General features: G+C 35.5%; 1 protein-coding gene across 3 annotated transcripts; it reads right to left on the reverse strand.

Moving 5' to 3' along the window:
• Positions 1-5,352: 5,352 nt before the first annotated feature.
• On the reverse strand, positions 5,353-12,215 carry LOC102628085 (histidine kinase 1). Of its 3 annotated transcripts, none has more exons than XM_015525907.3 (15): positions 11,741-12,215; positions 10,205-10,447; positions 9,290-10,093; positions 8,894-9,141; positions 8,511-8,670; positions 8,290-8,416; positions 8,114-8,203; positions 7,768-7,959; positions 7,590-7,659; positions 7,374-7,416; positions 7,135-7,266; positions 6,551-7,058; positions 6,308-6,452; positions 5,885-6,200; positions 5,353-5,775 (listed from the first exon to the last, which is right to left on the reverse strand). In XM_015525907.3, the coding sequence occupies exons 1-15, from the start codon at positions 11,951-11,953 to the stop codon at positions 5,533-5,535; spliced, it is 3,534 nt and encodes a 1,177-aa protein (XP_015381393.1). In that variant the 5' UTR covers positions 11,954-12,215; the 3' UTR covers positions 5,353-5,532. The 3 variants fall into 3 exon arrangements, with proteins under 3 accessions (XP_015381393.1, XP_015381395.1, XP_052287469.1); XM_015525909.3 differs by having other exon boundaries at positions 9,290-10,083; positions 10,205-10,391; positions 11,741-11,880; XM_052431509.1 differs by having other exon boundaries at positions 10,205-10,391; positions 11,741-11,880.
• Positions 12,216-16,468: the final 4,253 nt, after the last annotated feature.

The raw sequence follows: 16,468 nt of genomic DNA on the forward strand, positions 1-16,468 counted from the left end.
CTCACTGCAGAGGCCATTGCCTTACGGTGGCACTGGTGCCCATGGGCGTGGGGGACCAGGACTTGTTGGCCTTCAATACTTGGCTAGACCATCCATGTCCATGCGGGTCTCCTCTCCTGGAAGAATTTTTCAGAAGCCACTTTCAGCTCCTGCTTCTGCTTCTGTCGACATTGAGAGGCCTTATTTCTTTTTGCGCAATCTGGAGTAGGAAGTTTGAGACTGGTGATGACATTTTCATGTTACAGGAGATGCACTTCTCACTCTCTTCGTTCAACACTTTAATGTGTGTGCGTGTGTTTTAATTTTTCTGTTACGAAGGAATTTGATGAAACAAAGACATGCTTTCTCAAATTATGAATTTTAGAGGGTTTCTTTGACGGGTTTTGACTTCTAATTTACTTAGTAAAAGGTCCACTAATATTATCCGCATAAAAAGGAAAAAAAAAATAGTTGATTTCTTGGTGCTTGAAATATTTTATGTACCCTTATAAAAAAATAAACACACACGTATACTTCTATTTATTTCTTTGTTTTATTTAATTTCTCGGGGAATGCTTAAAAATTTTCAATAGTGGAAATTATTCCTCGAGATTAATTTTATTGCTCTGACGAATGTTGACTTTTATGGAAATTATTCCTCGAGATTAATTGTTGTGGGAATTTAATTTTGTTTTCTATTTTTAGCACATAATGCTAACGGGCACAAGCCCCTAATTATAAGTAAAACTTTCAATTTCGACTCATCAATAACATATATTAATTTCACAATTCATTAATGGAGTTCTTTTTTTTAAAAAAAAAAAATTTCCCCAGGGATGATTATGCTTTTTGCACCCTAGAATGCAGGGCAGTACAGATAGACTTTTTTGAGAAAAGAGACTCGATGAGCCGTCGTTGGAAGAAGGAACGACAAAGAGCAGCCGCTAAATCCACCACTGCTTATAGCAGGGGTCAATCATCATGATATATGTAGTAAATAATTTCTTGTAGGTGCATGCAAGAAATTATCTTCTGTCTTATGTTAAAGCTGTAGTGCTTAATTATTTGAACCCTGTTTTATTTTTTATGTCAGTCTGCACTGTTGAAGAACATGATGAACATGCACTATATGTATGAAGTTTGCACTCTTTAACTACTTCTATATATGTTCAATGTTCCTTCTGTTTGTGATCTGTTAATTTGTACTACAAGGTTTATTTTCTCATCAATTTGTCTTTAATTACATATAAATGAGTGAGTTCAATGAATTGTGGGGGATGGGCAGCGTGTTATTCTTTGCTGGAATTTTTGTGTGTGGCATTTGATGGTGTTATTTTCAATAGAATGAGTGAAGGAGATGCCATCATTTTTCTGATGAAAAGTTATAGAACTTTTTTAGTTTCTCTTTTGGGTAAACTCGATGTATTGTTTTTTACTCGACCAGAATACCTACACCAAAAAATTGTAGTTGGGAAGATAGTTTTGAGCTACACCTTCTTGCCTCAAGCAATAACTGGCAACCACGAACACTCCAGAATGTTTGCGTTCATAGTGAACAATTAGAGAAACACTAGAGATTTTTGCAGTGTTAATCCTCCAACGTTCAATTCAGTTTATTAATAAAATGAATATATAAGTATCTACCTTTGAGTTTATTAATAAAATGAATATATAAGTATCTAACCTCAGTTAACTTACTTTTACTGAAAAACTTTTCACAAATAGGACGGAAAATTAAGAAGAAAAAGAAGAAAAAGAATAAACTTTTGTTACTATTTTTTCCCTAGGAAGAGAGTTTGTGGAATAGAGAGAGAAAGATAAACATACCAATTTGAATTTTTCGGAGGCCCTTATAAAGGTTAGAGACCTATGACTCTTAAATTGGGAGATGAACGTTAGTGAATCAAGTTAGTGCCCTGATTTTTCAGAGAGGATACGTAAGTTGATCTCTAAGAGTGCGTTTGGGATTGAGGTTGGGCAGCATTAAAGTGTTTGGTAAACACTAGCTGTTGTAGCTTGAAATCTATGTTGATGTGATTTTTCACTTGCATAATAGAAAATTTATTATATCTTTAATAATTTTGTCAAAATTATTATTTAAAATTTATATTTACTACATATTATTAATTTTTATTTTATAGTTACAACTTTTTTTACATTATAGTTTAAAAGTTTTAGCATCTTAATTTCAAACAGGACTTAAGTCCGACCGAATTTTTAGATTGACTTGGATTAGATCTCTTCTAGTAGGATCCCTCCTCAAGAAATCATCTGCTCGCAACTCCGTAATTTAAGGAAGTTTAGTCACTTTGCGAGTGCGAATTGAATCTACTTCGAGCGGACTTCTTGCTGCTGTCTACATTTAATATTGAGGGGATCTCAATTTGCACGGAGAAGCATCTATTCCCACTCCCTCCTTATCCATCACACATAGGGATGGCAAATTTTTCTGGACCCGGCCTGAACCCGGATGATCTGGTCCAGGTTCAACCCGATCCGGATGTATAAAAATACAGAATCTGGAACCCATTTTACAAACCCGCACATGTCCGGGTCCAGGTCCGGTTTTAGGCGAACCTGTATGTCCGGAATTCGGACCCGGAAATTTATTAATTTTAATATTAAATTTTAAAAAATATTTTTAATATAAATAGGAAAAAAAAAAGAACCCAAAGGTGCCTTAGGGCTTAATTCATTTACACTTTCACAGCTGCATCAACACATTTCCTCTCTCTCTTCAGCTCATCTTCATCAAATCAAATCAAAACATCGTCGTCGTCACACTCACTTGCCCACCTTTGCGGCTGTTCATCATCATCATCAGCAGCTCGTCTTGCCCACCTTCGCGTCGCGGCTGTTCCTACATGGTTCGAACCAAGCTAATTTGTATTTGGTTTGTTTAGGCCATGGATTTGTATTTAATTTGCTGAAATCCTAGATTTGTATTTCCATTTGATTTTTCAGTTGATTTGTCATTTGATTTGTATGGACTTGTTTATTTTTCGGCTTCTGCTGCGGTAGCAATTGGTGCAGTAGACGTGACTGTGACTGTGGCTTGGCGTGGTGCTGAGTACCGTCTGGTGGTAGGTGGGGGAACTTGTGAAATGTAAGTTATGCAACCCAAGAGGAGGGGTGAATTGAGATTTTAAAATTTATGCAATACAATTCGCACAACAATTTAATCTATTGCCTTAATCAAATGAAAACAATAAATTCAATCAAGCACAATATTAAAAGAGTAAGGGAAGAGAAAACAAACACAAGGATTTTTACGTGGTTCGGCTATCCCCGCCTACGTCCACGCCTCCAAGCTCACCCGGCTTGAGGATTTCATTATCCAAGCCTCCCAAGGCTTCAAATGTTTACAATTGACTTCCAAGGTGTCAATGGACCTTTACAACAAGAGATTATATCCCTACTCTCTTCACCTCAAGTGTTTCCCACACTTGTACACTCACAATTTGATGAGAAAAGAAAATCACAACAATGGAACTCTCTTTAAGAGTGAATAAACAAATTATAGCTCAATGATGATTCAACAAATGATGATTTACGAAATGGAAGCTCAATATATGTTATATGATCTTGGTTTTTCTTGTATTAGTGCTTAAAATGAAGTTTGAGTTGAGTTTTTATAATGAAAGCCCGAAAACTAGCCGTTCTAGGCAAATTCCCGCGCCCAAGCGGTTAGCCACTTGATTATCCGGCTAGCCGCTCAGGAACAGTGATATTACCGTTATTTTTGAATTTTGCTACAGTAATATTATTCACTGAAATTACACTTTGGCCCAAAACTTTATATCATTATATTATGGCCCAAAAAGTCATAAAACTTTGTAAATATGTCCAATTTCAGAACTTCCTAAGAATAATTGTCTTTCCTAAACTTTCTAAAATTATGATATGGCCCCAAAGATTTTATTATTTAGCACAAAGGTCCTTTTCAACATAATACTCATATTTTTCAAAGTTCTCAAAACCTTTCACTTTAGTCCAAAATATTCATAAATTATAGTATGGCCCAAAACATTTCCAATGTTTGTAAAAACGTCCAACTCCGAAATTTATACTTATTAAAATCAAAGATTTCAAATCTTAGCATTTAAGTCCAAATTACTTAAATCCACAAAATACTTTACTTTATAAAAATAAAACCTTTTAGTTTATGAAAAGTATTTAATTAAATTAATCTCTTGAGCTTTTCAAATGCTAAATCATGCATCAATTAAATCATACTGGCTTTACAAGAATTTATCGCACTAATTTGTTTGTTGAGCTCTAAACTATATTCTTGATGTCGCCGTTGTCCGTTGAGTGTCTTCAATCTTGGTTTCACTTGATTCACTTGCATAAATATTATCCTTAAAAAACTAATGAAAATGTGAAATACAATATTTATTATTTTTACTTAAGACACATGTTTGTTATCATCAAAATTACATTATGTGTACCCCTTTAGGCTAACAACTTGCAGTGTGGGGTTTGATGCCCAAAGAGGTTTCCAAAAATTACCTCAATGCATACAGAGTACATAAGCTATAGTGTCGTGCCTGAGGGGCAGGCATAAACTGAATATGAACCAAACTGAATTATATGATTGGGTTCGATTCATGAAATTTAATTTTTTTTCTTTTATATTACTTAAATTTTTAGTTTTTTTTTAATTAGATTCATCAATCCGGGTTGGAAACCTGCAATCCGTAAACCTGGATTTTCCGGGTTGAACCCGGACCGGACCCGGAATGAAAAAATGCGGGTTATGTCTGGGTCCGGTACAGAAAAATATTCGTCCGGGTGCGGATCCTGAAAGGCTGAACCCGGACCCGGACCCGAATTTTTCCATCCCTAACCACACACTCCTAATATTTTATATTTTATAATAAACATGACACAATGAAAAAAAAAATTATTTTATTGGAGGAGAGTCTAAAAAAATACTAAAATCACCTTTTTGTTTTTTTTTTTCAATTTTGAGAAATGATACATAAAATTAATAAATATAATGGTGAGAACAAATCCTCTGTAAATGGTTTAAAAAATATTTTGCACACGTAGCAATCAAAATCATTTCTTATGGAGTATTCAGTTTAGAAACCGAGGTTTTTTAATTCAATATTTAAGATTACATTAAGCACGTACAATCCTATATTAAGTCCTGTTTCGTCAATATACTTTGGAATATTGACCTCCCATTGATTGGGTTTTTTTGGTTGATGTTACATATGATGAAGATCAAACTAATTAATAGTTTTGTTTTCTAAAAATATTTCCCTGATTTATTTAGTTTAGCTTGTAATTAAGTCAACGATAAAACTGTCATAATATTGTGGTTTATTTTAAGATAAACTATGCATAGTAATTAGTTCCACAACATCATCAAATGAGAACACCAAACTCACATACACTTTTAAGTTTCGCAACAGCGGCCAAAAAAGGGCAATTAGAGTAGCAGTTTCACGACAGTAATGAAAGCTGAAATTAGACATATTCCTAGGACATTAGTGTTGCATGCATTTTAAAATTTTTCCGGGGATATGGCTACCTCCAAATTGCCTACCTTGTAGTCCCTGTAGCTTCTGAGGGCATGTTCTTGGTGAGTCTAAGAATGGTTGATACCATTCGTTCTGAGTCAATTGGCTTTGTTAGATACGCATTCATCCCCACCCCCAAGCATTTTTTCTCATCCGCATTCATTGCATGAGCCGTTAGTGCAACAATAGGAATATTGCGCGCACCGTGTTCTGATTCCGATTTCCTGATTTCTATTGTTGCTTCGTAACCATCCATCTTCGGCATCTGATTTGTCACACAGACGTTAAACACGTTAAAGAATTTTGTTGAATTAATTAATGTACGCGTTCGATGTTAGCAAAATGATACCAAGGAGTGAGACTTGATTGCTTACTTGGCAGTCCATTAAGATCAAGTCAAATCGAGGGGTATCAGGAGTTTCTGATGGAGATCCTTGCAGGAGAGATCTCCTTCTGCAACTTTCTGCTGCAAGCATTCTGTTCAGAGCTTCCACTGCCTGCAGTCCATCTGGCACGACATTAACCGTTGCTCCAACCTTTTCTAATATTTTGCATGCCACTATCTGGATCAATGGTGTGTCTTCAGCTAGCAGTATCCTTAGGCCTTCAAGAATTCTCTTTTGATTACAGGAATTTTTCGAAGATGAACAAGGTTGATCTCGACGACTGCTACCAATCTGATGCCGTTCCCTGCATTTAGAAGTTTAACATTCAAGTTTAATTTGCAGCAATGAAATTGCTTGTTTATTGTCGACAAGCAATATACGTATATAGTATCTCATGTGTCATATTCTAACCTGAACATGGTGTGAATTAGATCTTCTCTTCTGGAACTGCTTTCCCCTGGACATATACTACTGAACTCAAATGAACACTTCCTGAACGTCTGGTGCTTTGATGCACTATAACTTGCAATGCTTCCCCTAATTTCCTCCCCATTGCCTAATGCGATTAAAGAGACAGATCCATAAGAATTAACTAAGCTGCAGGTACCTCTAGTGGAATTAATTATTTTCAAGACATTCTTAGGAATTACATACCTTCATTTGTTGTACTTGAAATTCTATTTTGCATTCCAAGAATTTTCCCCCTCACGGCAGTTTCCAAAATTTGAATCATCTTTCCTTTATAGAGCGGTTTGGTAACCACTATATTCTGTCCTTCCCTGCTAAGCTCTGTCTTTATAGGAGATGTGGTTTGATGGTTTACTACCCATGCAAACATCGCTTTCCGGTGGAATATGTCAAGGGAGTTTAGCTGTTCCCTCCATAAGTCTGAACTTAAGTCTAGTAGTGCTATATCAATCACTACAACATAAACTGGGTCAATCAAGGCTTTGATGTTAGTCATCTCAGCTTTCAAAGGTTCCCTTGATGAATATGGAGCATCAAAACCATTACTAGAGACTGGACTGATAGGATCAAGGAGTTCCCGGAGAATCTGAGTTAGCTCATGCCACTCAGATGTTTCCAAAGTGGACACTTTTTTCTTGCGTAACCATTGGGAAATGATCATTCTTTCCATACTACCAACTGTTGCAAGCACCACCTACATTGACATGATAATGTGTGAGCTTTTACCCACGTGACGTGTTTTATGTTCCAAAGGATGTAATTTTGCTCACCACAGTGTTTGGAAAATCAGCATCATAAATCTGCTTTGATTCTGAAGACGCGCCCAGGAGCAGGTATAGTTGCATCAGAGTTCCTGGGCTGTTCTTCTTGACAACTTTGATTTCTCCACCCATCTTGTTCACCTGTCGTAACCCGGATGATTCAAAGATGAAAGTGATTTCAAAACCAAACCTAGCGGATTAAATAAACCTTTAAAAAAAAAATTCTACTTTCATATTGGTGTACCCACCAGGGTTCGCACAATGGATAGCCCAAGGCCAGTCCCACCATGCCTGGAAAAATGCAAAACGCTTTAGACAAAAATTCTGAAAGTCTCAAGACTTTAATTGTTCCATGAATTGCTTAATATTCATATGCTTTTGATGAATAAATTTTGTTAATCTATGCGATTAAGTGTCAATTTAAATTTGTATTTGAAGAATCCATGACAGGATAAACTACTTACTTTCGGGTCGTTGAGGGATCGCCTTGCTCAAAGCTTTCAAATACTGTTTCCCATTTGCTCTGATCAATCCCTATACAGCATAAGAAACAGGCATGTAGTAATCATTCAGATGTGGCATACTTCTTTACCAATGCAGACAGGAATTTTTAATTTGGTTTCAGACATTTGAAATTCGTACCACAGCCTGTGTCATCGACTTCAAAGCAAAGTGCTAATTTGTTATCCTCCCGAAAATTCATCGCGTTGTTCGCCTGTTGCTTCAATTTTGTCCTAAATGCACGCCCAAATTTCTTGCGATCAGTAGGAAACTCTGCGGTGTTTTTAGAAGTGTCCAAATTCTCACACCATCCACGGATAATAATGTGCCCCGCTGCAAGACATTTGAAACAATTTTCTATAAGAGCTAACTCTAATCACGCGACCACTACCACAAAATTTATCAAAAATGGGACTGTTATATCAGTCTGCATGAAGTATCGCCACACTCGAACTAGCAAACTTGGCTGTGTGATTGCTGCACTTACATGATGTGAACTTGATAGAGTTGTTAATAAGATTTGAAAATATCTGAAAGACTCTACCAGGGTCCCCCCGAACATTTCGTGGAATGTTATCTAAAAGGAAACAAAGATTTGTAATCATACGTCAGAATATGATATAGCCAGAAATATATATTAGTAGGAAAAAAATGAAGTTGTACCTGAAAGGTCTAATACGGTCTCCACATTATGATTACTGCACTGCACAGAGAACATGTCGACCAGTTCTTCGAGCTCCTTTTGCAAGTCAAACTCTGTATTTTCCAACTCCATTTTTCCTGATTCAACCTGTCCAGTGTTCAGAGAAATTAGTAGGAAAATGATTACTGATTCGGAACGTAATGTTTTGAACATACCTGTATTGACTTGTAATGTAACTGACCTTGCTGAGATCCAATATGCGATTAAGAAGTCGGAGTAAAGCATAAGAGCTTTTTTTAATATGGCAGACAGTGGAGTATTGTTCATTGGTTAATTGATCATCGGATTTAAGAATTTCCAGTAGCCCGATTATAGCAGCCATTGGTGTCCTCAATTCATGACTGCAACGCAACAAAAAGGCAATTTACTTCTGACAGGCAGCACAGCAAGTGTAAAAACCAATCATTGTGGTTGAGTGAAGATAGTTGCCGGCCTAAATTGGAATGATTTCTCTTTTAAATTATTCACGGTTTCTGATTTATCTTTTGCATATGCCGTCATGAATCCTTTAATGACCTAGTATGTACTGTGTTATAGTACTTTCGATATTGTGGGAATACTGACCTCATATTTGCTAGAAATTGGCTTTTGTAGTTGTTTGAGGCCTCTGCTTTTCGTCTTGCATCAAGATGGCTTATCAGTTCTGCTCTTAGTTTCATTTCCTTTGATACTCCATTTGTCAAAATCAAAATGCAAATACATCCGATGACCAGGATACATACAGATGCAGATATCAGTATAATCAAAGTTTTGTAGGCTCTCTCATCTGCTTTTCCCATTATGTATTCTCTTGGAATGATAATGACACCAACCTGCAGACAGTGTGAATCAAATCAATATCTTGTGACGCTTGTAATGGCAATAAATGCAATATTGGTATAAGCAATCACACAAGAAATTCAGGCACACAACAGAATTATGTAACAAAAAGATTGCGTCTTCTACATTGTCGAAACTTACAATAGGTAGTCTCTTTAGATTTAGAAAAAATGTGTCCATGTAATATTGCTTGTGGCCAAGCTTGGCGTTCTGTACATGAATCACATGACCTGGGGGAACCTTGCTTCCGTATTCACTCTGTAGCCATTGAGCTCCCATTTGTATTACAGGATTATCAGAGTCAACAGCCTTCACAAGATTTGGTCCCGTTGATGAATTTGTTAAAAGAGGAGCATTTGTGGAAGTCGCTAGCAAGTAACCCTCTTGAGAGGTCAAATATATGTGCCCACTATGTACTTCAACAAGTTCTTTCATCAGCTGGCCTACACTAGAAAGTGCGGTAGTGACACCCACAACAGCCACAATACTTTTATTGGAAGTGGTTGGGTCCCAAACTGGCAATGCTGCTGAAAGCAATGGCGAATTAGTAAACTTGCTTACTGCTACATGCCATGAAGCCACTCCATCAGGTACTTGAGATATTCCTGCAATATTAATTAGATCGTCCGGTGGGATGGGGCTTGCCTTTCCTATCTTCTCACCAGTGATGGGATCAAGTGGTTCCCGGTACCAAATGGCGGATATATTACCCTTTATGGATTGATCATTCCACCCTTCTCGCGAAGAGATCAAATTGGAATCATATGGGCCGCTGGTACCAATTGAATAGTTAGAAAGATCTGAGTAAATGTAGAACGTGTTGTTACTCCTGTGATCTCTATGGAATGCCTGGACAAAACCATTTTTGTAGTTTATAGTTATGGCATTCAGGGCTTTGCGACTCGCAAACATTGCCCAGGTTACATCCCTCATCACTTCATACAGCTAACAAGAATTGACAGAGAAATTCTGAAGTTAATAGTTAATTTTGCCAGGTGTCAACAACATTCGCAATAATCACATTGCAAGAACTAAATCAAAAACTTAATTCTTTACCTGGATTTGTTCTGCTTGAGTAGCAGGCTTGTTGTACCGCTTAATTACATATTCTGAAAGCTTAACCTGGGCAGCCGTTATCTCAGCAGTGGAATTCACAATGTTCCACATGCGCAATAAAGGACGTTGTAGAAGTTCATAACGAAGGCCATATGCCAAAGTATCCAGTGATTTTGTTGTGTAGACCCTTGTAAAATGCCATGTCAGTACAGTTAGCAGTCCAATCAGAATGGCCAGCATGATCTGCACTAAGCGATTTTCAGAAGTAACCAGTAAATCAAACCAAAACAGAGCAATAGACCAATACTTTCTCTCTACCAACATATACACCATTAAAATGACAAAAATAGAAATTCTCCTTCCGTTGAAATGTGAAAAATCATATAACTGAGTTTTTGCAAATGGAAAACAATTAAATTCCATTAATTTTTTATGCTGTTGCAGAGTACATTGATCTCTTCCATTGGAAAGTCTGTTATGTAGTTTTTCTATCACAACTTACAATGAGCTAATGACCGAACAGAATTCGCACGGAGCTCTCAAAACTGTCAGTATACTGTTCCAGAAATGAATATGAAAAAATTTGAAAACGAGAGCTCTTTTTTTTCAGCGGCAAGTGGACTATAATTCATACTAAAGCCACGGTTACAATGGCTAGCCTGTTATGTAATCCATTGCAGTTTGAGAATGTTAAAGAATACAGAAACCAAACTTTCATCCATTATGCTACCGAAATTTTTCATGTTCAAGCTAGTGAAAATTTCAACACGATTGAAAGTTTCTAGCAACACCCCAAAGAGAGACAATGAACGAAGCAGAAACCATATCATCTTAAGTCATTTTCCAAAGCTAAAATGATTTGTCTGTCAAATTGAAGTTTGAGCATGCTGCAGAATATAAGAACTTAATTTTTTTTTTTTAATCCATCTCTGCAATTAAGGTCCTAAAATTTGCATGTTCAAACTTTCGGCAATTTCTAGCACACTCCAAATAGAAAATGACAGGCAGAAAATATACTATTATATTTCAATTACCATGGCTGATCTGGTTCGCGTGTCATTGAAGTTTGAGAATAGTTCATGAAAATCAAAATTTTATCCATCTCTATAACTAAAGTTTGTTCATGTTAAGGAAAATACCTTTACGATTGACTTATTCAAACAACACTTCAAAGAGGCCGTGACTATTGACTGAGCAGATCATTATAACTGGTTTGCCTAGGCTAACCTGATCTAAATGATCTGTATGTCAATTTCAGTTTGAAAAACAAAGAAGAAATACCAAAATTTTGTCCACGTCTACTGCTACAGTTCTAGACTTTGCATGTTCAAGCTAATGAAAATTATCTAGTCACAATAGTACGACTTTCGAACACTTTAAAGCAGATACATGCCATTGAATGTTTGTTCATGTTACAGAATATCAAAACCAAAACATTTGCTTCAACTTTGCAAGTTGAAGCAAATGTGAAGCATCCATACAAATGAAAGATTGTAACACGATCATCAAAAATCCAAAAACAAAATTTAGACTAACCATGATAGCAAGGCGAGCAACAAAAACACTATAATAAGATGAGAGACAACGAGCGGCTGCATGTTGGAACTCATCACCTTGTTGTTGATCAGCAGCATCCTTTTGAATCATCCTTCTGCTACGTGGAGCTCTTCTGCTTCTCCAAGAACCAGCAATACCAGAGGAGATACAGATACTTTCAAACACCCTTTTCAGAGTCAGAGGGGTAGCCATTGGCCTGAAGTGTTTCGAGGCTTTTTTTTTCTTATTCAAGAGAGTCAAAAGAAAAGAAAGGATCTCTATGTTTTATCTGGTGTTCAAACTGTCAGTGGTAGAAAGTCTTTCTTCTGGGAAAAACTTCAAAGAAAAAAGAATTAAGTGAATTTTTGTGAAAGTGTAAGAAAGATTGTATTTTGTTTTTGTTTTTATATGTGGATTCGAGTGTGCGACTGAATTATTTGTGCAAGTGCAAGTGTGTGCGTGTGTCTGCTGCTTGTGTTGTTGGTGGGTTACTTAAATAAACTTTCTTGGCTTCATGCGTAGTGTCATTTCCCACCATTTCTTTTTGTCTTTTTTTTTTTCCCCCAATCGGAACACCACATTCCATGCAATTTTTTCATTAGTGGTGGGTGCTTTTATTCCTCATCCGCAAATGTTTTGCCACTTGTGCTTCCTTTTTTTTTTCCTCCCTATTCCTTTTGCCAACTTCAGTTTCGACCTTCTGATATATGTGGTTTTAGCAATTTATCCTATTTTTAAATGCACTTTCATTCAAAAACTTGGGTATTATTTATAAATTGCATATCTTAATAAAGTTCAGATCATTTTTTCTTTCTCCCTTTTATAATTAGGTAAGCCGTACAATAGTTCTTGTGAAGAAAAGTCTGAACCTTTCTATGCCACTAGTTATGGATGGAGCAAAGTGACAAAAAATGTTCCTTGCCAATAATTAGGGTTCTCATTGGAAGTCTTTGTTGATTTGATGAAAAGGGTATAATTATTTGAAGAAGATAAGTAGATATGACAAATTGACCCTATATGAATGAAAAAAGGCAGCTAACTAAAATGTCTTAACTTGAGGAGAATATGTAGAATCCTAATAATAGTACAAGTATTTGCAATTTAGTAGCAGTAACTAGTTATTAGAGAAAGGTCGATATGAGTTGCTAATGTATAGCAAAGACTACAATTAATTTTACACAATCTCCAGAATACATGTAACAGTAAAAATAAGTAACAAACAAATGGGGGAAGTGAGGCCGGCGCCATAATTTGTCTTCGTTTTTGCTGGTTGCAGGGGAGATCCTTAATTTTATTGAAATGAGCTAGTGTTATAAAGGTTTACTGTATGGGGCCAGAAATCAAATTTCCCAGAGTAAATAGCAGATGTGACACAGACAGAACCCTCGTACTGGAAAAGGAGGTGTCTTGTAATTGGTCAAGATTTTGGGAAATTTCAAGGACCATATACACCTGAAGATAAATCGGAGTGGGAACCAATTTTTTGATTAGACTGAGGGCATCGGTGGGAAAGTGAAATTTTCAGTTGGATCCCTAGAGTTCTGTTTCTTCTGTTGATGGCGAGCAAAATTGTACGTAGGCCTCAGTTTGGCCCAGGCCTTAGAGAATTTCTGGAAGGGCTCCCTCTACACAAACCCAATAATAACAAGAGTGGCACAACTAGGAGCCTGTAATACTCCCACAAAACTTTTTTTTTTATTATTTTATCTATTTTTACGTTTTACCTTTAGTTAAGGTATATTTTCTCTATTACTTAAAAATTGTTCACACCCCATTTGAGATAAGGGAACCTTCTCTATAATTGTGAAACTTGTATCTGAAAAACATTAACGAAAAGCTACCTAATTCTTAATTTTGCATACCCTTCGTATAGCCATATTTATTTTCAAAATTCTCATTTAACAGAGCGGAGACCATTAAACTTGTGTATTTATAGTTTGTTTTTGAATTTTAAGAAACTAAATAAAGAAATCATATTAAGTTTTGTTTTTAAAGGAAACAAGTAACAAAATAGTTGATAGTAGATAAAACCAAATACATCAAGAGATGAAAATTTATAAATGGTGCACAGAGAGATTTTAGAGATAGAGAAAAAACAAAGGGGATATAGTGATAAAGATAAACATACAAACTATTTTATTGAAAAATTGATGTGCATCTTTGACCCTTAGATTTTTTTTTTCTTTTTTTAAAGGATTTCAGAGGGATGCTAATAGCACCACTCTAGAACAATAAGAATGTAGTGAGACTTGGCAGCTAGAGAGAGATAATCAAAGTAAAGAGGAATAAATCAAAAGAAAACTCAAATAGATACTTATTGCATGAATTCTTTATATTTGATGATATGGTATAGATGGAGCTATTTACGATCAAGATATTGTTTTAAACATTCTAATTTTAATAAAATTATTTATTTTAAACATACTCATGATCTAAATTACTCTTAAAGATAATTTTTTACGAGTCAAAATAACATAATTACTTTAAACACTCATCTTGCACACTCATCAACTTATAATTATCTTTCCATGAATGCCAGCTCTTATTCAGTATCTTAAACAATATTAAATTGAACAATGAGCAAATCAACATTTTAGAAGATTTTGATTACAAGAAGGTATGTGTGACCCTTTTGACTCTTCAAAATAATAATAGTTATATTAACTGTAACACCCTAGGCGAATCCCACATCGGCAAAGCACGGGAGAGATGCTGAGTTTATAAAGAGTGATCCACACCTTAATTGGCAAGACGCGTTTTGGGGTGTATAGGCGCCCCAAGAACAAATTTGTACGGGCCTTGTTAAGGCCTAAAGCGGACAATATCTTGTCAGGTCTGGGTTGGGTCATGACATTATGGTATCAGAGCGGCTCCGCGTGTCCTCTTGAGCGATGATGGGGCAAACCTCAGCGAGGACGCTGAGTCCCCAAGGGGGGGTGTATGTAACACCTTAGGCGAATCCCACATCGGCAAAGTACGGAAGAGATGTTGGGTTTATAAGGGGCGATCCACACCTTAATTGGCAAGACACGTTTTGGGGTGTATGGGTGCCCCAGAAACAAATTCGTGCTGGCCTTGTTAAGGCCCAAAGCGGACAATATCTTGTCAGGTCTGGATTGGGTCATGACATTAACTCTAGATGAATTTTCTTGGCAATTGTTAAAGACATTTTGATGGCCGCACAATGAGAGGCTAGATGAGTAAAGAATCACACTCAAACAGCTCATCTATATATCACTGGCTTTTGGTATGTGACAAGCAAATAATCCGAGTTTTGTCTTATAAAAAGTTCGAACAAATTAAGCTCTAATGCCCTAATTAATCCATACATAATTAGCATTTATTTTATTACTCTTCGTGTTGGAAAAAAAAAACTTAAAAATCTAAACCTCTATGCATATTTGATTATCTTCTCCAGCAATAATGCGCCGAAGAATTTTATGAATGTGGAGAGTAAGTAAAGATTAAGAAAACGAAGAAGAGGAGGAGAAGAAAGTTATTTAGGTACTTTAAATAATTCATGACCACAGCTATAGAGTATTTACAAGAATGTGTAGAGTAAAAATTAATATTTTAAAATTATTAAAGAAGCGTACAGAGAAATAAAGTGTTAGAATACAACTTAGAGTACTTACATTAAAAAATATATATATAACTCAGACTACAAATAACTCCATCCTTTAATAAATTACTTGTTCCGGTAATATGATTTAAAAATTTCATGACCAATAAAGAAAGTTTTGGATACTAAGTGTTGTTCAATTGTTCAATAAATTTCATTTTTATATATAAAAAGGGACACATACCTTGATTGGATTTAAATGGATGAACGTAGACGTGTAAGACGATTTTTTTCTCGGTATAATTGACAATTTGTTCTAATATTTATTAATTTGATAAAGATTCCAAATAATAGGATTAGCAACAGTTAAAAGGGAGGAAAAAAAAAAAAAAGGGGTCGATTTCAGATTTGCGTAACTATTTATTAGGAAGAGTAAAAATTTTTTATCTACTGGGTGAAAATATGGTTGTAATTCGAAATATAGGTTTTTCAATTGGGTTTTCGATAATTTCGTTTAATCGGTGCCAGTGACTTCTTTGGTACTCAGTGGAGAAGAAAAGAATAAACAAATGCCGTTAATTTTGAAATTCTATGACGTATAATAATTGGAATTATTGGTGTTGCTCTGAGCAATAACAACATACAATTTCCCTTTGGAATGAAGTTAAGAGTAACAACCGAAAGTGATAGAAGAAAGAATGTGTGTATATATATATATATATAGAAAAATTGTGAAGAAGAAAAAGTTGGAAAAACGAATTAATATTCTTACTAACATGATCTTTTATGATGCCATTGACTTGTTTGATACTAAGATTTTGTAACCATGAAAATCTCGAAAAACTTATTGAATTCGCCAAAAATATTAAATTTGAACTACTCATATACGTACTGTGAAATCAATTAATCATTGGAAGAATATACAAACTTGAATTTTTTTATACAATGAATTTAGCATCAACTTATGCACATTATATATTTTTCTATTCACAACCGCTTTATGACCAATAAAATCTAGGATTACATCTTAATCTTATAACGTGCAGATGTACATGACTCAAAAATCAAGATTTATTTAATTTTTTATTAGACCAAATCTTGACATTAAGATACTCATTCATCAACTGAAATCACCGCTTGCTTAAACAAGACTAACAAATAAAGAT

This window comes from Citrus sinensis, chromosome 7, assembly GCF_022201045.2.
Source record: "Citrus sinensis cultivar Valencia sweet orange chromosome 7, DVS_A1.0, whole genome shotgun sequence".
Taxonomy (NCBI): Eukaryota; Viridiplantae; Streptophyta; class Magnoliopsida; order Sapindales; family Rutaceae; genus Citrus; species Citrus sinensis.

Bases quoted from the DNA above. Each gene is read 5' to 3' on its own strand.
- LOC102628085 (XM_015525907.3), bottom strand. From the start codon at position 11,953: ATGGCTACCCCTCTGACTCTGAAAAGGGTGTTTGAAAGTATCTGTATC. The intron at 10,448-11,740 runs GTTAGTCTAAAT...CGCTTAGTGCAG, and splicing joins TTGCTCGCCTTGCTATCATG to ATCATGCTGGCCATTCTGAT. The intron at 7,960-8,113 runs GTAAGTGCAGCA...AATGTCTTGCAG, and splicing joins CTCTATCAAGTTCACATCAT to CGGGGCACATTATTATCCGT.